The sequence below is a fragment of the Mirounga leonina genome, unplaced genomic scaffold (assembly GCF_011800145.1).
Source record: "Mirounga leonina isolate KUSES-001 unplaced genomic scaffold, KU_Mleo_1.0 Mir_197, whole genome shotgun sequence".
In the NCBI taxonomy this organism is placed as follows: domain Eukaryota; kingdom Metazoa; phylum Chordata; class Mammalia; order Carnivora; family Phocidae; genus Mirounga; species Mirounga leonina.
Genome location: NW_023270494.1, coordinates 11614668 through 11630417, shown reverse-complemented (window position 1 = coordinate 11630417; position 15750 = coordinate 11614668). Strand labels below are relative to the sequence as shown.

Sequence of the window (15750 nt, the reverse complement as noted above, 5' to 3'; positions counted from 1 at the left end):
AACTATTGTGTGTCCAGTAGTCACTGAGGCAAGAGCTTAAATTACAGCAGGAGAAACTGAAGCTTGACATGGGGAGGAATTCATTTCAGGAGCTGCTTCTAAACAGATAGATGGATGAATGGTGGATGGATGGATGGATAGATGGAGGGATGGATCATGGATGAATGAATGGATGGTGGATGGATAGATGGATGGATGGTGGATGGATGAATGGTGGATGTGTGGATGGATTGATGGTGGATGGATGGTGGATGATGGATAGACAGTGGGTGGATGGATGGTAGATGATGGATGGATAGACAGTGGGTGGATGAATGGATGATGAATGAAGAGTGGATGGGTGGGTGGATGGATGGATGTTTGGATAGATAGTGGATGGATGGATGGTAGGTGGATGAAGGGTGGATGGGTGGGTGGATGGATGGATGGATAGATAGTGGATGGATGGATGGATAGATAATGGGTGGATGGATGGATGGATGGATGATGGATGAAGGATGGATTGATGGTGGATAGATGGTGGATGGATGGTGAATGGATGGATAGATGGATAGATGATGGATGGATGGATGATGACGGTACATATGATGTAGCAAAGGGGAAAGAGAAAAAAAAAAAAACAGCTCAAGACTATTCCAACTATAACAACTTGTACTTGAAAGCATCTCTGTACCTTTTCATATTCTTCTAAAATCCCTTTCTTCTTCATATTTCGCTTGGCTAAATAGATGGCTGGAAAAGAAAACAATGACATTTTCCATCATCATCATATTTTAAAACTGCATCTGCAGCCTTTATGTGCATGAGGCTGCTGTGCTTGGCTTGGTGGGAAGAAGTCTCAGCAGACCCCTGCTCCCTTCCCTGAGAACACTCCCAGTACAGATGTGAACTGACATAAAAGTCATGATGACAGCAAGACAAATGTCACCAAAATGTGGCAAGTAAATAAGCAGCATGCTAAGCGCTAGCAAAAGCATAGGGGGCTGGAGTTTTACCATAGTCTGTATCTTCAGCTGGCCACTGCTGGGTGGGCCAGAAATACGGCGTCTACAAAAGAAACCAGGAAACCATATTTAAACACTGGGCTGTGACTGTCCCCCTGGACCCCCAGCCCTGTGGCTTGAGATGAAACTACTGTGAGGATACGAAACCACACAATTACCTTCTCAGATAAGATTAATCCCATATTAACACCAAGGTCAAGGCCAAGACCTACCTGAAATCGGTAGAGGCTGTTGTCAGGCTTGAGAATGAGATTCCTGGGATCTTGCAGGGGGTAAATGTAGCCATACTTGACAATAAAGTTGCCCAAGTTCTGTGCCTCTGAGAAAAAACAGTTAAGACATGGAAGTCAAGAGCAGACACAGAAGGCTCATTGCCCGACCCCCACACAGCACCCCAAACTCCAGGAGAGGTGCCCCCATCCTAACAGCACTTAATCCAAGGAGTGAGGACAGTGGTTCCTGAACTTGGCTATGGGCAAATATCAGCTGGGGAGCATGGTAAGAGGAAGATTCCCACAGCCTGACCCCCGAGAATGACAACTCCTAAGTCCAGGGGAGCCAGTGAACCCAAATGTTAATGGGTACCACAGGTGTTTGGAGAAGCTTCTTTGGGCCCTTTGGGTCTGGAGAAGTCCCCAGGAGCAGGGAATGTCTCTGACCTACAGAAAGTTCCTCACTCAAAGAGGAAAGCAAAGAGGAGGCCAAGTTTATTGTCAACTTCTATCCCAAGCTGAATTCTGCTTGCATCCCAGGTCCAGATTCCATTCCCCCCCACCTCACTTTAATTCCCACCCACCTTCACTGAGCTTGGAAACACAGTCTTGTTTCTGGATTTGCATCAGTTAAAGGAAAACCTTCCTGGCTCTTTCTCAGAGGCACCAATGAAGCAGGTGTCTTTCCATCCATTACTGAGAGAGAATTCCATCCCTCCAGTCCTCAGGCCCAAGGCCCCAACCCACATCCCATCCCCATCTCAGCCTCCAAAGCCTGAGAAGACCTTCTCCCTATACCTCCTTCTTCGTGTCTCACTCCCTCCATCATCAAGCCTCATGTTTTATGCCTTGTTGTAGCAACAGCCTTTTTTTCTAGTGGGAGGTCTGTTCCTCAGATTCTTTCTGTTCCAATCCATCCCTCAAATTACTGTAAACATCCCAGCTTAACGTATGATTATCATGCATACTGCCATGCTCAAAAATCCCCCATGGCTTCCTATTACTTGTCTCCCAGATAAAACTTGGAATTTGCAGGGGTGCCTGGGTGGCTCAGTCGGTTAAGCATCCGTCTCTTGATTTCAGCTCAGGTTGTGATCTCGGGGTCCTGGAATCGAGCCCCGAGTCAAGCTCAGTGCCAAGTCTGCTTGGAGTTCTCCCTCTCCCTCTGGCCCTCCGCCTGCTCACTCACTCTCTCTCAAATAAATAAATAAATCTTTTTTTTAAAAAAAGTTTGCAATTTGCAAACATGCCAACTATACTCCTATCCCTACCCCTCCACTACCCTCCACACCCAGCTGAAGTCATTTCTCCCAATTTCCACTTGTTCCCGCTCCCTGTCTCATTCATTCCATTTCTACACCACAGCTCCTGCTAGTTCCCCCGGGAAGACAGACCCTCAGGGCTCCCCTCCACAATTCACAAGCATCCCTTCTTTCGAAACCAGCTGTATGTGTGCATCACCCCTCCAAGAATTCTCTCTTGGCTGATTCTTCCCCAGTTACCTATTATTCACGTGCTCTCAATATTTTGTATGAAAAATTATTTTTTCCCCCTGATTATCATGCCTTCATTTTTGATTCGGGTTGTTTTACACGTGAATGCCTTGTCTCTCGATGTCAATTTCTCAGAGACAAAGGTTAAGCCTCTGCTTAGTCTCTACCCTCCAGAGATTCTTTGGGGGCGCTGCACACACAGCTGTCCTTGTTGCAGGGGTGCCGATGAGCTCTCACCCAGATTAGAGATCCAAAGCCGCTGGGCGATCCACTGTAGAACGTCACTTCCTGCAAACCAGAAGTATTTGGCCATTATCAGAGCTTCTAAGCATATCCCCTGACCTCTACACCCTCCTCCACGCTGTTGCCTGACTGGTCTCTGCTGGGCTCAGCTGGGATCTCGTCCCTCTTCTGCTCCAAACTTTCAGGGACTCCCCTCCACTGCCCTCTACTATGTTCACTAAACCCTGCAGCCCATGATTCAGGGTCATCCAGGATCTGACTCCAGCCAGATTTCTCATTGAACTTCCCCCACACACCCTCGATAGTACTTATTTTCTTACCTTACAACAATTTGTGCATGGACTATCAGTCATCAGATAGGAAGTAAACAGCCTAAGTCTTAACACTGGAATAAAACCAGACCCAAGGCATGCTGTCTGTGGGGCTCCAGATGGAGCCTGGTCACATGAAGGTAAATCAGAGCAAGAGATGGGAGGAAACGTGGGGATGAGCTAAGGGTGAAGGGATGGTTCTCCTAGACTCCCAAGTTCCCAGGTGGAACTCCGAGGAGTCAGAAAATTCTAAATTCAGACCTGGCCTATCAGGTCATTGTGAAGGTACTTTGGTCAAATGCCCATGGCATGGCTAAGGATGGACAACCTACAATTCTTATCTTCCTCTCCATGCCTGGGGGCACAAGTGTCCAGAAATTACCTCTGTCCATGCCCACATGCCCACCATTATTGCTCTCAGTGGGTTCTCGTCTGTTGCTCTTAGTTTCATTCACCCCTGGTTGGCTGTCCTAAAGCAAAATTCTTCATCTCAAATCCTACATAAACTCCTAGCTAGGACTGGGTGTTTTAGACTTTCCACCTGGGGTCTCCTTGAATGCTACTCAGAGGTATGCAGACCGAGAGAGAGAGAGACCCAGGCAGATAGCAGACTGATTAGCGCTCTCCACCAAGGAGCTGAGGGTTTTCTCATCCATTTGACTGCTTCCTAAAATAGACCAAATAAGATTACAGGGCCACCAGCGTCTGCACCACGTGGTCTGTGTAATAGCGTGGCAAGCTCCCAGGTCAGCCACCTTCATCCCCAGAAGTCCTGGGTCACCTGCCCCCCAAGGAGTTGGGTGCTGATTACCCAATTTGCTTGTATCAGAGCTGATGCAAGACCCAGGGCTTCCCCCTGAGTCCTGTTCCAACGGCAGCTGAAATTCACTCACGGGAGGAACAGGAAAAAACATGGCAGGTGGGCAGCCTCGCCCAAACCCGGGAACCAAGTGTGCCCTGTGTGCAAGGAAAGAAAGTAGCTTATGCACACTGACAGCGGATAAGGGGACGGACACTGGAGTCACATTGCTGGGGTCAGATCCAAGCTCAGCCATGTGCAAGTTTAGTAACCAGGGGACCAGTGGCTGAACCTCTCCGCTTGTCCATGGCCCCATCTGCAAAAAGCAGATGGTCCCATCGACCCCGAACTTGACCGTGGTTATTAAGTGACACAGTGTGGGAAGTTGCTAGTTATCACCACACATCAAGCATCCGTGCTTGCTGACAGGCCGCGGGCCGAACTTGGACCTTGAGCCACAGATTGCCAACCCCTGTGTGTGGATGGTCCCAGGCCAAGACTAAGTCACAAGATACATTACCTGTCATGGCGTGAGGGACACTGGTGACCAGAACCTTCTGGCTCTGCATTCTGACCCCTGTCTCCGGGTTCTGCATGTCCTTCACTAGGACTTCGATCTGCAAAACAGAACCAAAAGCACTAGCTGACCAGAACTGTTTCAAAAGCCAAGCAAGGCCCCTTTCTGCAGCACGGAGGGAGCAAACAATGGGAAGGGGAGTCCATGAGGAGTTTGCGACCCGGCTGGACACTGAGTAATTCCAACACAACTAGATTCAACGTGTGATTCACAGACACAAACACCCTCGTTGGGTGCAGGAGCTCGGAGAAGTGTGCCCGGACTTGGAGATTCTGCACAGGCCCAGAGGAGAAGGGGAGGCTCAGAAAACAAGGATTTGGGCGCCTGGGTGGCTCAGTCGTTAAGCGTCTGCCTTCGGCTCAGGTCATGATCCCAGGGTCCTGGGATCGAGTCCTGCATCGGGCTCCCTGCTCAGCAAGAAGCCTGCTTCTCCCTCTCCCATTCCCCCTGCTTGTGTTCCTGCTCTCGCTCTCTCGCTCTCTGTCAAATAAATAAATAAAATCTTTAAAAAAAAAAAAAAAAAAGAAAGAAAAGAAAACGAGGATTTTGCTGGACAGAAAGTGAGAAGCCATAGACACCAGTGCCCAGGGCGAGAGAGGGACAGACAACGGGGGCAGATGATGCAGGAACGACAGCCAGGGGCCGGATCACAACGGGCCTCGAAGGCCACTCCCGGAGTGTGCACTGGGCTCCCACAGCGACTGCTGGGCAGTGGCATGGTTCTGCCCAAGCTCGGGAAATGTGGCCCACGACAGAGAAGAACGCTGAAGTATGAGGAAGTTTGCCAAGGAGGAGAAAGGGACGGAGATCCATTTGAAGCTACTGCAAAGAAATGGTGGGGCTCCCCGCTTGCCACTTCTGCCCCATGGTAGCTTCTCAGGTGGGCAACCAGAGAGAGTCGTTCAATTATTTTAGAAGGTGTCACTCCTCTGCTCGAAACCCTGCATCAGCCATTCCGCTCAAGGCAATGGCAGGGTTCCCCTACTGGTCTATGTGGTTGGGACCCCTTCCTCCCTTGACTCTCCCCCCACCACCGCCCACCTGGCTCCCTCCGATCCAGCCATGCTGGCCACCTTGCTGCTCCCTGCCCATGCCAAACACATACCCAGCCTTCTGCCCCAGGGCCTTTGCTCTGGCTTTTCCCTGTGCCTGGACTGCTCTTCCCTATGTAACTAACTCACTCACCACCTTCTTCAGCTAACATGCCCAGGAGGCCCACCCTGACCATCCTACTTAACACTACAACCTTGAACTCCTGGCATTCCTGATCCCCTACTCGCTTTTTCGAGAGCACTCACCCTCTAACATGGGAAATTATCTGCCTATCGATCCCAGTGTTTACTGTGTGTCTCCTTTGTTCCTAGAAGGTAAGCTCTTCAAGGGCGGGTCTTCTGTCCGTTACGGCCCGATGTATCGTGCATGCTGGCATAGTGCCGGACACGTAGCTGGGACTCAATAAGCAGCTGGTGCACGAGTTAATATGTAAATGAAGGCAATGGCAGGGGCGAAAGGAAGGCACCGCTCTTAGAGCCCTAGTTAACTCGAGTGAACTGTACTTGCAAGTGATTGACTTGTTCAGTGAGGGTGGCAAAGTTTGTAACTCCTATGCTCAGAGTTGCCGGTTCCCAAAATAGAAAATGTAGGAAGTGCCAAAAAGAAGGTGCACCTTCTGAGAGCCAACGCTCCTGCTTTGGAATGCTGACTGAGCTCACCACGGTGTCTGGGAGGTGACAGGCAATGAATGCCCCAAGCGTGAAAGAGATAAGGGTCAGAGATACGAATTAGTCACGAGCATTGGAGAGAGAGGTGAAGCAAAGTGAACCAGTGAGCTGTCCAAGGGAGAGTGAACTTTATGCAGGAAGACATCCATCCACAAGGATGGCCCTGGTGCTCTTTATGTTTTTTTAATTTTATTAATAAAAAATAGTTTTCCACTTGAAAAATTTAAATGGAAGTAAAATCAACCGAAGGATATTTTAAAACAAACTGGATGGCTTGGCACAATTAAAAAAAGACAACCCACGTGTGTCTCCTGTCAATGTTTATCACGGGCACTGACAAAGCCTCACGTATCCGAGGTTTCAAGCTTCCTGTTCCCCCAGAAAACCCCTCACTCCTGAAGAAACCACACATCTCCCAGCCTGCTGTGTGCTTACTGTGGTCAATCAGTCATTCAACAACCAGGCAGTCACTCTGGAAAACCAAAGATAAGACGATGTGGTCCCTGAGCCCAAGGAGCTCACTGGTGCAAGGATATTATGGGACAACGTGGGAGGTACAGTGACGAAGGTGAGCTCAGGGTATGATAAGAACACAACAGCACCAGGAGAGGGTCAGGAGTGGGGACTCCTGGAGCGAATCTTAAAAAGATGAATAGGAATCAGGCACCAGAAAGTGGGGGAAATGGCTCCGGGGATAGCAGGAGCAGAAGCACAGAATACGAATGGGCAAGTAGGAATGAAAACCTTCCCCGTCCTTCTCCGTCCGGAAACCCTCTTCTGCAAATAGCTGGATGTATCCTCCTGGAGGGCTGCATCTCAAACCCAACCTGGCCACATTCCAGCTGCTACCCAAACCAAAACAGGTCACTGATTCACCTGCTTCCCCCCAATTTAACTAACTGGGTTATCTCATCATTATTCTCCTGCTTTTAAATAAAATAACACTCCCGCGCTCCGTACAGCCCTTTACAATTACCAGTCCTTTAGACGTTGCATGGTGGCTGTGGTACAAAGAAAAGAAACCCACGGTTCTCACAGCTCCATGGGGCTTCCGTTCTCTACTAACTGTGGGATTTCACTGAACCTCTCTGAATGTCCTTTCTCTACCGTAAAATGGGGACAGCGATAGTCTATGCCCAGGTAATTAACATGCTTTCGCAATCTCTTAGAATCTCATTAAGTAATTGTGTAAAAATGTTTTACAAGGACAGATATGTTATATACTCATAAAGATATATACTTTATCAGGGCGCCTGGGTGGCTCAGTCGGTTAAGTGTCTGCCTTCAACTCAGGTTGTGATCCTGAGGTCCAGGGATGGAGCCCGGTGTTGGGCTCCCTGCTCAGCGGGGAGTCTGCTTCTCCCTCTCCCTCTGCCTCTCCCTCCCATCCCTCTCTCTCTCTCTCTCAAATAAATAAATAAAATCTTTTTTAAAAAAGATATATACTTTATCAGGAGAGATTCATGTTAGTGGTTATGGTTGGAATCATTAATATTAGTAGCTTTTGTATAATTAATGCATCTTTGAAACTTTGCATGCAGGCTGTTTAGATGCCTGCGAATAAAAACCCTGCTCTCCTTGCTGTTGAAATACAGGTATTTATTGAGCATGATTAAGTGTGCTGCACTGTGGGGGGGCAGGTGATACAACAAGGTAAAAGACATTCTCCTAGTCCACAGAGGACTGGGAAGACATTTGTATGAAAATAAAAAGTTAACTAAGATACATGCTAGAGATCTGGGTGCAGAAAAAGCCCAGTTCAAATCCCTGCTCAATGTAGAAGCTAAGTAAATTGCTAAATTTCACTAAGACTCATTTCTCTGTAAAATAGAGATTACAATAGTACCTATATCATCAGACAGAAGATTATCTGAGATTCAGTGTGAAGAGCACTTAATATGGTGCTATGCACAGGCTATTTAGTGGATAGCAAGTGCAGGCTGAATTAGGCACCAAATAAAGGGGAAGGTGCTAACTGCAATAGGAACCAAGAGACGAGAAGAATGGCTGAGAAGATCTCCAGAAAATGTGCATGGAGAGTGAACAGGATCTTCCTAGATGGTGAGGATGGGGCTGTGTACTCCAAGGGAGTACAGAGGGAGCACAGATGGTCTGAGGAGGCCCTGGGCTTCTCTACGCAGGAATGTGAAGAGATCGGACTTGGAACCCTTGTGCATCGCTGGCGGGAATGCAAGATGGTGCAGCTGCTATGGAAAACAGTATGAAGGTTCCTCCAAAAATTAAAAACAGAATGACCAGCAATCCCACTCCTAGGTGTATACTGAAAAGACTTGAAATCGGGATCTCAAAGAGATATTAGCCCTGTCGTGTTCATGGCAGCCAAGATGTGCAAACAGCCTAAATATCTGTCAACAAATGAATAAGGAAAATGTGACAGAGACATACAATGGAACACTGGTCAGCCTTTAAAAAGAAGGAAACTCTGCAACAATAAGGATGAACCCGGAGAACATTCTGCTATGGAGAACATTTTGCTAAGGGCAATAAGCCAGTCACAGAAGGACTGCCTGATCCCACTTATGTGGCATACCTAAATTCATAGAATCAAAGAGTAGGATGGTGGTGCCAGGGGCTGGGGGAAGGGAAACGGGGGGCGTTGCCAACCAACAAGCATCAGGTTTCAGCTAAGCAAGGTGAAGAAGCTCTAGTGATCTGTTCTGCCACATGGTCTGTACACTTCAAAATGTAAGGGGGTAGATACAATAAGTGTTCTTAGCATAACAAAATACAATTTTAAAAAGAGGGATCGACAGAGACTGACCCAGCTGCACTGGAGGTGAAGGGTCACGCAGGGGAGCAAGCCTGAGGGAAGGCTGCACCTGCCCAGACACTTTCTAGGCTCACAGATTGTTTGGAAACAGAAACTATCCATTTCGGCTCCATTCAGAGCTGCCATCCTTGGCCTTCTGCAGGGTCAGGGCTTGGTAGCGTCTTGGCCACTGGGTCAGCCTAGAGCTTCCAGCAGTGAGGGAGCAAAGGGGCGAGCCCAGCACTTCTCCTCAACACGGGGGACCAAGAAGCAACAGATGGCGGGAGTCATTCCTTCTGCAAATTTACAGGCTACTCCAAGAAGTGCCTGATTTTCTGAGGTGCGGGCTTCGGCCTCCCCTTTCCCACATTAGCTGCCAGATGAAATCCCATATTTGTTCAAAAAATTTTTGGATGAAACAGCCATGCTTCATAGAAACAGGGGGCCCAGATATTGGAGAAGAAAGAGAAATTGCCTTATGAGTGAGAAATCTGAATTCCTCCGAGAGAAAGCCGGTGGATTAAATTCCTTCTCTTCACGTTAAGGAAAAAAAAAAAAAAATCCAGTTATAAAGAGTTTGAAAATAATCTTCAGGGGAGGAATAATGAGAGTTATTTTAAAAACACAATGAGGGGAGTCACATTTCTCTCCAGCAGGTGTGTCACCGTTCACAGAAAAGAAGGGCCGGTGGGAGGAGGGAGCATCACATGAACCTCGAGAACATTTTGAGGGCATTCAGCCCGGTGCAGTTCCAATCAATTTTCCTTAGAACTTTCCTCAGATAAATTCCTCTGAGGGATCTCCCCAGTCACCCAAGGAGACAATGAAAGACTCTGTTATGGGCTGAACTGTGTCCCCACCCCAAAATTTGTATGTTGAAGCCTTAATCCCCAGTACCTCAGAATGTGAGTGTATTTGGGGAGAGGGTCTTAAAGTGGCCATTAAGGTAAAATGAGGTCATTAGGAGGGCCCTGATGCAATACGACTGCATCCTCATAAGAAGAGAGATTAGGACACGGGTACGTACAGAGAGAAGGCCATGTGAGGACACAGGGAGAAGGCGGCCATCGGCAAGCCAAGGAGCGAGGCCTCCGAGGAAACCAGCCCTGCCGATACCTGCTCTTGGATTTCTAGCCTCCAGAGCTGTGAGGAAATCAATACCTGTCGTTTAAGCCACAGAGCTCATGGTACTTTGTCATGGCAGCCCGAAAAAAAAAGAGTAGACTCTGCATTCTCTCATCCATTCCAAGAGAATCCCAACCGTTTCCAAGTTCTCCAAAGAGCCAGCGAGAAGCCCTGGCCTTTCTACTCCAAAAGGCTGCCAACTCTCACACCTCCCCCTGGTGTCCCGTGGGCGTCCCCGGAAGATGAGGCAGAGGCCAGTTCCCCACCATCAAATGTCAAGGCCCACTCCCAACCAGACTCAGCCAAATCTCCTTCCCAGGCACAAAGACATGGCGCACGGCCAGGCAGTGCTGGGCCACCTGGGACCCTGTGTTGGGGGACAGGGGCAGGGGTGGAGGGGTGCTGGCCCCACATTCCCTCTCTCAGAAGCCAACGTGCTGTGGTGTGACTGCAGGCATGTGAGGGAACCCCGACATCCCAGAGGAGAAGCCACGACGGCTTTGACGCCCCGACATCCCACCCTCCGCGCCCACACCGCTCCTCACATTAAGGAGCTGTCACTCGCTGTGCAAGATCTCCAGGCCTGGAATTTTCCTGCAAGCCGGAGAAGGCTCCCAGGGGGATGATAATAATCAGCCCTTCTCTACACGAAGAGGGGCAGAGTGACCCAGAACCACCGGGTCGTTTTGCGAACAGACAGGAAGGTGCTCCAGCTAACCAGCAGGGCTACCCAGAGGCCAGTTGACGCCCCGCCACCTCACCCCGCCGTCTTGCACACCCTCGTGAGCCGATACCCTCATCGGGACTCAGGGGTCTTTCCCCAAGTCCTGCTGCTCTTCCCACCTTGGTCAAAGGCCCAGGATGCATTCTAGATGGCCCCAGACAATAGCAGCCAACTTCTGTTGACTCTGCTTTTGTTTCTGAGGTGCATCTTACCTGCCCCACTAAATCCTGCCTCATGGGCCCCTCAAACCTCCCCTCTGGACCATCAGGCTCTGCCTTCCTGGCATCTGCCTTTCGACTGGCATGTCTCCAGCCCCCAGTGTGTCGTCCTCCAGCCCAGCGTCCCCAACCACAACACTACCGACATTAGGGCCCAGACCATTCCTCACTGTGGGGCCAGCTCTCCTGTGCATTGAGGGATGGCTAGCAGGACCCCTGCCTTTCTTTACCCTCTGGATGCCAGCAGCACCTTCGTCCCCAGATGTGACAACCCCAAATATCTCCAGATCTTGCCAAACGTCCCCAGGATCTTTCCGCTCAGCTGTACAGTCAAATCCCCCAGAAGCTTTTTTAAAAACACCAATGCCTGAGGGCGCCTGGGTGGCTCAGTTGTTAAGCATCTGCCTTCGGCTCGGGTCATGATCCCGGCGTCCTGGGATCGAGCCCCACATCGGGCTCCCTGCTCGGCAAGAAGCCTGCTTCTCCCTCTCACACTCCCCCTGCTGTGTTCCCTCTCTCGTTGTCTCTCTCTCTGTCAAATAAAATCTTAAAAAAAAAAAAAAAAAAAAAACACCAATGCCTGGGTTCGGCAGCACTTAATGACTTAACTACCTGGTAAATAAATCAGAAACTCTAAGGACGGGGGACTTGATATCCATCTATTGTAAGTGCAGCCAGTGTGGAGAAGCACTCGGACCCTCGAACCAGAATCATCCTCCCAGCACGTAAATCGACTCATTTTAAAACCTCAGACGGCTTCTCACTGAACGCGGAAAGCATCCAACTCCTCAGCACGACGTCCAAAGCCCCCAGGTCTGGGCCCTTCTTAACTAGCAGCCTTAGCACCCAACCACCTCCTGCTAACCCAGCCCCTGATGGCTCTCCCACACCAGCGTGCTGTTTGACACATCTGTTTTGTATCTGCCTCTTTGCATCTGCTCATCTTCCCATCCTCCTGGCAAAGAAAACTAATTTCTTGTACCTCAATTCCGTTACAACCCCCCTTGTGACTTGACCCCCTCACCCCAGGCAGAACTGACCATCCCCCACTTTGTGTGATCTGTAGATGCGTATCTTTGTGTGTGTGTATCTCCCCTTACAAGGTCTGCCACGATCTTGAGAACACTTCTCTCCTTACTTATAATTCTGTCTTTCTCTGTTAGACTCTAAGCTCTGGGGGGAAGGGGCCGTGTCTTAATCCCCACAGGGTCCCCAGCCCCTGGCACAGCGCCTAGCACGTAAGTGCAAGATTATGTATGAGTGTTGAATGAAAGAAGGATACAAGCAAAAGATATCCTGCTCCGCCCACACCTCCTAATATTTCTGTTTCTGCGCTCCCTTCCCAAGCAAAAGCAGATGCCAGAAGCCACACCAGGAAGCACCGCATCTAACAGAAGGCTTCTCCATGAAAGTCAATGCCCTGGTGTTTCCCAAGGGCAGCGGTGACTGGTACTGGCAGGGATGGTGATCTGGACATCACAGAGGGGACCGGCCAGCCCTGGGACAGGAGCCCACACGTGCGGCAGCCATAGGGAGCAGTCCACCATGTGTCACACACACACTGAGCACATGCCGTTCCCTCTGCCTGGAACATCCTTCTCTTTCTCTCTGCCTAGAACCCCCACTTATCCTTTGGCTCTTGGCTCCACATCCCCCATGCACTTAAGTCAGGCCTTCCCACAGCCTCCTCTCTGCCCCAAGCTCATAGCATAGTAATGCATTTTGGCAACAGATGACGGTCAGTCTTGTATTTTTCCTGGTTCCACCCCTTAGTGGCTATATGACTTGGGCAAGTCACCTCTCTGACCTTCAGTTTCCTTCTCTGTAAATGGTGATGATAATGTCTGACTTGTGGACCGGTTGCGATAATGCAAGTAAGCCCCCACTATGGGGACAGAGCACACTTTATAAATAGTCACTGAACATTTAATTGAATATTCCTTGAGTAGCGAATGACACTGCACCCATGTCCACCTTCCTTTGGTCTGGGTCCTTCTCCAGAAGGCTGGACATCTAGTTCAGCTGGCTCATCGTGAAGGACCCCCTGGCAGGGCTCTTGAGACCGGCTCTAAGGAGCTCTGGATGGGACCTGACTGGGGACCTCAGAACACACAGACAGGCAGGTCCCTCCCCACAAGGCAAAGGGAAAGAGAAGTCCTGGGGGTGTGGGCAGTCTGTGGGGCAGCGAAGGAAGTGGCTCAGCTCCAGGGGCTGGGGAAAACCGGCCTTCACAGTGGAGGAGTGGGAAGTTGGCAGGTGAGAAGGGCAGAAAGGGCTTTCCCAGGAGAGGAGCCTGAGGTATGAGAGGGAACAGGACTGAGGCTGCTTTGTTTTGTTTCCCTGGAGGGCAGGTCGGTGGGAGGGAAAGAGAGATGGGTCAAAGCAGGATCCCAAGTGCCTGGGCTGAGCAGGTTGTACTTGATCCCGGGAACATGGGAAGCCAGCGGAGGGTTTTAGGCTGAGGAGATCAGCGTTAGCTTAAGAAAGAAAATCAATGCGTTTATGAAGCATACTGTGGAGGTAAGCAGGCTGGGGGTTGCGGAGGGAGTCTGGAAACCAAGACACCAGCCAGAAGGCCAGGTGAAGAGAGGAAAATTTACCAGATAACAGTCATGGTGGAATAGAGTGTCGAGATTCAGAAAACAGAATGTCTCCAGACCCTGTTCTCTGAGCCCCCAAGCCAGAGCTGCCCGGGAGAATCCTGGAAGATGATTTATGGCTTTCAGATATCAGACTTCAGTGGTTTCTTCTGCTTTTAGGAACTGGTATCTGCTATACAGGCTCTATGGATTCTTTTTATGGATGAGCCTCACACCTCTACTACCTGGAATATGCACCAGCTTCTTGAAGTAGGTGGTCTACATGTTGACCGACTATCTCCATCATGCCTGGGACTGTCCAGGTTAATTTAGCACTGAAAGTCCTGGTCAAATCAGGACAGTTGGTCACCAACTACACCAATCTGCTGAGCTCCAAGGGCTCAAAGCAGGGCTCTTAATTGTCACAAAGCATTCAGCTAATTCTGCTCAACAAGATAAGCCTAAAAAGGTTGACACTGCACTGTGAAATACGGCTGTAGAGGGATGAAGGCTGGGCAAGTGACCTGGGACCTAATCCTTTGTCCATGTCCTCTGACACTGATTATCTCAAAAGTCCAGAACAAAAAGGAGCCAGTCGGAACCCAACACATCACCCCACAAGGTGCATGCCACATCCCAAGTGTCCACGGGATGGATACCGGGTGCCTGGCCACATGGTCTGAGAAAGCCTTTGCAATGGAAGGGAAAGGCTCTGACTTCTGCTGCCAACACAGACAGATCTAAGATACACAAGTACACACACTTGAATGAGGAATCTAGAGGCTCTGGGAGCAGGGTGTCCCTTTATCCTACAAATCACACCGTTTTTGTGGTCTATGTGTACACACCACACACACTCCAACTTAAAAATACTGCAATGTGGGATTCGAAAAATAGAAAAAAAAAAATGTTAATTCAACATCTGGGAACCTTATGATAATATCAGGATTCTGCCCGAAATCTGACACAGCCTCGGCTTAAATGATTTCGGGCACCTTCCGCTGCAGAGTAACAGGTTGTTTTCCAGTTTCCAGCGGACCATCGCCCTTGGCTTCAGATTCTCCGCTACAAACAGGTTACGTGGAAACCTAATTATTGTAGTCTTTAACACACGGACACACACACACACACACACAGAGCAAATAAGTCATTTAATAACACCAAGTAGCACTAACGGACCACAGGGATGCCCTCCCCTCCCGGCCACACGCCCCGCGCCTCCCCAGCATCTCCGCGGACACTTCCCAGAGTTGGGACCCCGCGCACCTCCCAGGGCCCAGGGCCCCGGACCGCGCTCACCTTCTGCAGAAATGCCATCCTCGGCCTGTACTGTTGGCCTTGGTGTCGGATCGTCATCCTGGACCCGCGATGAACGCCGAACCAGAACCCGAGCGGACCGCAGGAGGGGAACCCCCGGCGAAGGCGCCCGCGCGCCCCGCACACGCCCCGGCGGCCCGGCGGGAGGAGGGCGGCCCGGAGCGCGGGGCGGGGCGGCTGCTGCCGGCGGCGCCCCTTCCCTCGGCCTCGGCCCCCGCCCCGGGAAAGCCGCTGGAATCCGCGCCAGCCAATCAGCGCGCCGCGCCGCGGGCTCATTAGCATGCGCTGCGCTTGCGCCCACCTGCCGCCAGGGGGCGGTGTCTGGCCCCGGTGGGACGCCGCGGAGCCTCAGGTGAGACGGGCTTGTGTCTGGCGCCCTGCGAGTGGGAGCATCTGTCGCAGATAGTGGCCTTTTCACCTGGGGCAGAAGTCTGTTATGTGCAGAAGTGAGACAAAGCAGCCTCACTAATGAGCGCGGGGGGAAAAATGGTCTTTCCCATCCCAGCTTTGCCACTGGCTAGCTGGGCAACCTTGGGCAAGTTCCTTAAATTCTAAGCCTCGGGCGCCTGGGTGGCTCAGTTGGTTAAGCAACTGCCTTCGGCTCAGGTCTTGATCCTGGAGTCCCGGGATCGAGTCCCGCATCGAGTCCCGCATCGA

The 15750-nt window shown here is 50.5% G+C and overlaps 1 protein-coding gene across 2 annotated transcripts in view; it reads right to left on the bottom strand.

Moving 5' to 3' along the window:
* Window positions 1-15238, bottom strand: part of RGS9 (regulator of G protein signaling 9) — a 63099-nt gene extending 47861 nt beyond the window's left edge. For both annotated transcript variants that reach the window (XM_035026203.1, XM_035026204.1), the window contains exons 1-6: window positions 15076-15238; window positions 4583-4679; window positions 2947-2997; window positions 1217-1323; window positions 996-1047; window positions 674-732 (exon numbers count right to left, since the gene is read on the bottom strand). In XM_035026203.1, coding sequence (XP_034882094.1) covers window positions 674-732; window positions 996-1047; window positions 1217-1323; window positions 2947-2997; window positions 4583-4679; window positions 15076-15132 — 423 coding nt within the window. In that variant the 5' untranslated portion in view covers window positions 15133-15238. The remainder of the gene's footprint in view (window positions 1-673; window positions 733-995; window positions 1048-1216; window positions 1324-2946; window positions 2998-4582; window positions 4680-15075) is intronic.
* Window positions 15239-15750: the final 512 nt, after the last annotated feature.